Source organism: Cuculus canorus, chromosome 20, assembly GCF_017976375.1.
Source record: "Cuculus canorus isolate bCucCan1 chromosome 20, bCucCan1.pri, whole genome shotgun sequence".
Taxonomy (NCBI): domain Eukaryota; kingdom Metazoa; phylum Chordata; class Aves; order Cuculiformes; family Cuculidae; genus Cuculus; species Cuculus canorus.
The window spans coordinates 3,128,302-3,134,604 of NC_071420.1; the positions used below are offsets into that span (position 1 = coordinate 3,128,302).

Below are 6,303 nucleotides of genomic sequence, written 5' to 3' on the forward strand. Positions count from 1 at the left end.
AGCTCCGTGTATTGTGATAAACAGCTTTTATTTTTTATGTATGAAAATTTAACAAATGGGAAAGGTACATGGCCGTGTTTCCTTTCTCCGCTTTGATATCAGACCACAATTTCAATCTGCCTGTGTTCCAGTGAAACACAGTGCACTTCACTGGATCACATCAATAGCCGTTCGGTAATGGATACCAATCAAAATCCATTATTTGGTTTGAAGATATTCCAAAATCAACCTTCCAGAGTAATTCTTACTGTGTAATCGCTTTCAGTATTCCCCGGAGAACTTTGTAACTCATTAATTGTTGGCTTTCTTTGGGAGGAAAGCAGGGTCCGCGTTCCGTCACGTATGCGTAAGGAAACCTAAGCACCCACAGTCCATCAGCTGGAAGGGTTATTTCTTGCTTCTCAGGGTAGAATACAGGACAAGGTGGTGGCCCTGGTTGAACCTGAAAAGGAAATATGAGTACATAAACATAATTAGACTAATTAAAAAAACCCTCAAAACTCAAAAGCAAACCAAACCCAAGGAAGTCTCTCAAGTCTTACCTACAAAGAGGTTTTTATCCACTTAAGTACACTCCAGGAAACCACTGTGCCGTTACTGCGAGACATCCATAAATTTCCCAATTTATCATAGAATTGCTTGGTTGGAAAAGACTTTTGAGCTCATCAAGTCCAACCATACCTGTCTACTACTGAACCATATCCCCGAGCACCTCATCTGTCCACCTTCTAAAAACTTAGGTGAAAGCAATGAAGCTTTACAGATGGGATTTTAAAAGTTAGTGAACGTTACGATTTCGGTCACAATAATTCTAGGAGAGAAATTATTAACCTATATAGAATCGTAGAAGAGTTTGGGTTGGAAGGGACCTCAAAGCCCATCCAGTTCCACCCCTGCCATGGGCAGGGACACCTCCCACTGGATCAGGCTGTCCAAGGTCCATCCTACCTGGCCTTGAACCCCTCCAGGGATGGGGCAGCCACAACCTCCCTGGGCAACCTGGGCCAATGCCTCACCAGCCTCATGGTGAAGAAACTCTTCCTTATGTCTAGATAGCATATTCATCCCTGACAGCATATTTTTTTAAGCTTAAATACAAAGCATAAAGCTGGCAAAAGCCAATCTTGAAGTTTAAAAAAAACCCAACCTGTTTACAAACCAGATACTTCTGGCAACTACTCCCTTAGAGAACTTGGCTGAATTTGGTTTGAATTGGAAAGAGCTTCTTGCAGCATCCCCCTGACACCCTCTGCCTAACACCCTCCCACCTTCCAGTCCTGCGGTTCATGTTGCAACCACCAAACCAGCCTCTGCAGTTACCAGATTTCCTCTTCCGTTTCTCACCTGAGGCATTAACGTGATCTGCAGCGGAGCATCAGGAACCACCACAAAGAGCCTCATGAACTGGGCGTAGTGTGGCTTGAGTCCTCGTCCCTGGGTCGACGACAGGATGTACAGTGGCATATCAGAGTTGAGGGCTTTGATGGCCGATTCCTTTGGGCCCCCTCCCATCACTTTCATCACCTTATCAGGCCCTGAACACATGAACCTCCTACCACGTGCATCTTCATATTCAAATCCTACAAAAGCTCGAGCTATGTCATCTCTCCGTCTGCCTCTTCCCATCACAACCGCACTTCTTTTCGCGGGAACAGCCTTGTTAGGCGCAGGCCAGGAATTGGTATCTAAATCTCCTTCATCTTCAGTTCTCGTCCTGATGACAATGTCCCAAGGCATTAAATAGTTTGTTCCTGGGATAAAGCCTTGTTGATCTAAGCCTGTGTGGAAGTTATACGCCTTAGCAGGCCCTAGCTTAACCAGTGACCAACTAGAGAATTTGGGCAAGAGGCCTTTGGGGCAATTAGAATGGAGCATCCCAGGGAGGTACTCCACAGTGGATGCCTGGCGATCTACCAGGCTTGGCCTTTTCTCACTTTTGGAGTCTCCGCCCTGCCCATGGCTTTCGGCATTGTCCCCTCCACCCTGGGCCTCAGGCGGGTAAGTGCCCAAGCTGCCCGTCGACTGACCCAGGCTGAGGGCTAAGCTCAGGCCTGTGCTTTCTCCCTGAGTCTGAGGTTCTTTCTCTTTGAGTTTCTCAATCTCGCCTTCCGGAGGCGCAGGCGAAGACTCATCCCGAGCAGGGGCCGGGTCAGGCGTACTTGGTTGGAATACGGGAAAGTTGATGTGCTCCAGTTTCCCACAGCATTTTTCTTCCAGTAGCTATGAGAAAGAAAACACAATAAACTTCTCCCTCATCTCAGAGATGGAAGATAGGTTTGGAGTCACAACACTCAGCCTCTACAATTAAGATTCAAGAGGTCTGCGCTACACGAGAACCAGAGTGGCGATGGGAACGCAGCCTACAGATACGATGAATTTAAAATTCACATGAACCAACACACTTTAAGCGTAAATAGATGTTCCTGCACACACACGTGCTGGCAAAGACTGGAACTGCCCGCTCCGGAGCCCATCATGCAGGCAATTCCTGCTCCCAGAAATACCTTCCCCAACAGAAACACTTACAAGTAGATAAGGCTAAGAGGAAAATTACTCATAGTCACTTCAGAAAACAGACTTTGTTGATGAAGAAAAAGCACTGCTTGGAGCAAAAATAGTGACCTAACAGTTACCTGGTAGAAGTCATAATTAGCTGCTTTGATATCAAAGGGATCATCCCGAGGAGCTTGTTTCCTTCCACAGTTACAGGCACCAGTGGAACGAGCCCGGCTATTGTGGTACAGAACTGGAGGATTTCTGTCTGCTTCAGGTTTTTCCCCTAAAAGCAAAATAAACCAAACCTTAGATAAACTGCTCACCATTTCTAGAGATTCTTTAACTCCCTTCATCCACCGCTTCCTCCTTGCTATATACACCTGCAAAACTCGTTGCCAGCAATGCCAATTTGTCAAGCAGCTCCCTCCCCTTCCCACTTTAATACAAAGTTAGCGTAGGTTACACCACTAAATTGAATCTTCTTAAGTTTTTACAACCTCTTCCTAAAAGGCATAAAGAGTTGTTCTGCCTGCAATGAATGTACCCCGGTTTCCATTCCTTGGCTGACATCAATCAACCTATTTACAAAAAAGCAGGGTGGGGAATGATGCTTCCTAGAGAACTGTTGTTCTCTTGCACATCTCTCCTTAGGAGGACTCCAGTGTAATGTCTCTAATTAGCAAGACAGAATCAGATTTACTACTACAACCAAAGTTACCACTAATGGTGGACTCACTCCCAAACATTACTCAACATAAAACCTGCACAACAGCTCTGCTGTAATTAATCCCACTGTACAAAGACAAAGCTTTAAGGCTGCCAAGCTTTCACCTTCCACAAACACGCAAGAGTCTGTGTTTTCAGCCCAAGACAAGACATATTAAAGCAGATGAACTAAACCATGAGACTCAGTTACCAGTGAGCTTCTTTACCTGCTTTTGGGAGCAGATGAAACTTATGCACGCAGTGCTGGTCAGTTAAACTTCGCTCTTCGCAAAGCTGATGCCCGTTGCTCCAGAACTTGTAGCAGTCCTCGTTAAGCTGCATGGCGTACTTATGAAAGGCTGGCCCGCGGGCGTGCTGGCTGTACACGCGTAAGGCCTGTGCCAGCTGGTTCTTGTGGACCGTCATGGTGTAATTGTGCGGCAGGTTAGATTGATAAGCGCTGTGGGCCATGGGGAGAGCTTTCTGGCAACGGTTTTCAGAGAACTTGGTGTCTATATCTAAATAGCCTTCCAAGACTTTGATGCTGGCCATGATTTTTGAGCTCAGTTCCCCAGTGAGAGAGGTCGGATCATCATCTTTGCCTTCAATGGTCACTTCGTACAGTTTCAAAGCCGCGGCAACCCACTTCTGGTAGGTCGGGAGCTCGAAGTGAGAGGGCTGCGGGTTCCTCCCCACGCTGTCATCAAAGCCCTTCTTGCTAAGCACCAGCTCCACGTGCTGCCATAAGAACTCCTTGAGGGTGCAGTCCACAAGCTGCCCAGAGGAGCTGGAGCTGCTGCTGCTGCTCTCTGCATGGAAGGAGAGCTGCTGCCTGCCGTGTCGCATCATCTGATACCTCCTGGGCCCCGACAGGGTGGGAGCCAGCAGCGAGTCGGTCTCTCTCATGGTGCAGTTGCTCCTGAGCTGGTCGAGAAGCATGGCCACTGGATCATCTCCATCCTGGGCGCCACCAGCCACGATGTAGACAAAGGCCTGGTTAGCAGGGACGGTGAACAGGCAGTTGATGCTCTGGTTGGTTAGCACCCTGCTCTTGCGGAAGATGCGGTAGATCTGATCCTCCAGAGCGTGCTGCAACCTTCTCTTGGGGGAATGCTTCTTAGGGGGTGGCTTTTCCAGGTGACTGCAGGGGTCCTGGCCCCTGCCCGGGGGGGGATCCACCTTCAGGGCCCCATTGAGCTGGAAGAGGAAGAGGAGGCGTGGAGGGCACGGCCTGCAGTTGAGTTTCCACTCTTTGCCAACCGGACAGTCCTTGATGGCGGCCTTGAGGGAGGGCAGGACCTTCTGCCTCAGCCCATCCAGCGCCCTGAAGACGCGGTCGTAGGTGATGTCGAAGGAGCAGGTGGGATGCACCAGCAGCAGGATGTGACAGACGGAGAAGAGGTAGAGCAGGTTGAGGCAGTGCAGCTTTTCCTGGTGCTTCCAGAACTCGTGTGCCTCGGCGTGGGGCAGCGGGGCGTGCCCCGAGGGCTGCCCGGGGGGGCTGCCCCTGCTCTCGGCCGCCGCCAGGTCCCCGCAGGCCCGCAGGAGCTGCCGCGTGTCGCAGACCGAGGTGAGCACGAGGAACAGCACGCGGCTCTCCCGGCTGTAGTACGCCTGCAGCTCGTTGTAGTCCTTGTCCGCCGGGTCGCCCTCCGCTCCCTCCGCCTCCTCCTCGAGGTCATCCTGCCCGAAGAGGGGGAAAACCTGCCGGTCGCAGACGGTGCTGACGAGCGCCTCCTTCTCCGAGCACAGCTGCAACGCCGTCTTACCGAAGATGCCCACCACGCATACCTCGTCGTCGCCGCCGCCCGCCGCGTTCAGCAGCAGCTCCCGCAGGCTCACGGGACCCACGGCCGCCGCCGGGCCCAGCGCTGCGGGCGGCGCCGCCGACAGCGGCATCGCCCACCGCGGAGCACCAGCACCTGCGGGGACCGGGGGGCGGAGTCAAACGGAGCGCGTGACGTCAGGGGGCGTGGCCAGGCGGGCGTGACCAATGAGGGCGAGGACGGAGGGGTCATGGCCCTCAATGCAAGGGGCGTGGCGACAGGGGCGTGGTCAAGATGACGTGAAAAGGGGCGTGGCCAAAGACGCAAGGGGCGTGACCACCGAGGCGGGAAGCGATTAGTGGGCGCGGCCAGCAGGACGCGGATCAATGGACAGCAAAGGTGGGCGTTACCAATGCTGTCGTGGCCAATGGACGCCGGGTGTGGGCGTGACCGGATGTGTGGGCGTAGCTAACGAGAACACGTGATTGAGCTGGGGAAATGGGCGGGGCCAGCGGGGGCGGGATACGCTGGGACTGGGGGATGCGAACGTAGAGGGGTTCGGCGGCGGATTGGCCGAGGGATGGGATTGTGGGTGGAAAATGTGATCAGGGAGGTGGGGAAGATGTGATCGGGGCGGGGGGGATGTGATGGGGACCGGGGATCGCTATCTCCTCGGGGAGGTGTGATCGTGGGCGGGGGATGCTGTCAGGGGATGCCATCGTGGCCAGGGGATGCGATGGAGTGGGGCAGGGGTGCGATCTGGGCCGGGAGGATGCGGTCGGGACCGGGATGTGGTCGGTGGGATGCAGGCGTGGCCAGGGGGATGTGATCTCGGCGGCAGGAGATGCGCTCGGGCCGGGAAACGGTTTCTGCCTCGACCCGTCCAGAGGGAGTGCCAGGAGCAGCGGGTACCCGCCAGCTCTGTCCTCAACCCTGGGAATGTCTCATCTCCCAGCTCAGAGTTAGAGTGAATCCCTCCTCAACACCCCCAAGAGCCCCACAGGCAGCGCTCCAGCACGGTGCCACAGCTGGACCAGTGCCGAGCCACTCGCACTCTGCCGGCATCCTCTGGAAACCGACCAGGCACAGCGGGTCCGTGTCTGGACGTGGATCTGCCGTACCGGCACAGCAGGTCCATTTCCAGACCTGGATCTGCTGTACCGGCACAGCAGGTCCATTTCCAGACCTGGATCTGCTGTACCGGCACAGCAGGTCCGTGTCTGGACGTGGATCTATTGTACCAGCACAGCAGGTCCGCGTCCAGACCTGGATCTGCTTGTACTGGCACAGCGGGTCTGTGTCCAGACCTGGATTTGCCATACCGGCACAGCGGATC

At 53.6% G+C, this 6,303-nt stretch overlaps 1 protein-coding gene across 1 annotated transcript; it reads right to left on the reverse strand.

The window, feature by feature from the left end:
• Positions 1-17: 17 nt before the first annotated feature.
• On the reverse strand, positions 18-5,152 carry SMG8 (SMG8 nonsense mediated mRNA decay factor). Its single transcript, XM_054084962.1, has 4 exons — positions 3,429-5,152; positions 2,634-2,779; positions 1,345-2,220; positions 18-442 (listed from the first exon to the last, which is right to left on the reverse strand). The coding sequence occupies exons 1-4, from the start codon at positions 5,098-5,100 to the stop codon at positions 245-247; spliced, it is 2,892 nt and encodes a 963-aa protein (XP_053940937.1). The 5' UTR covers positions 5,101-5,152; the 3' UTR covers positions 18-244.
• Between the last annotated feature and the right edge of the window lie 1,151 nt (positions 5,153-6,303).

Excerpts from the sequence above, each read along its gene's own strand:
- SMG8 (XM_054084962.1), bottom strand. The coding sequence starts at position 5,100 with ATGCCGCTGTCGGCGGCGCCGCCCGCAGCGCTGGGCCCGGCGGCGGCC. Across the intron at positions 2,780-3,428 it reads TCATCTGCTCCCAAAAGCAG|GGGAAAAACCTGAAGCAGAC; the intron begins GTAAAGAAGCTC and ends TTTTGCTTTTAG. Across the intron at positions 2,221-2,633 it reads CTAATTATGACTTCTACCAG|CTACTGGAAGAAAAATGCTG; the intron begins GTAACTGTTAGG and ends TCTTTCTCATAG.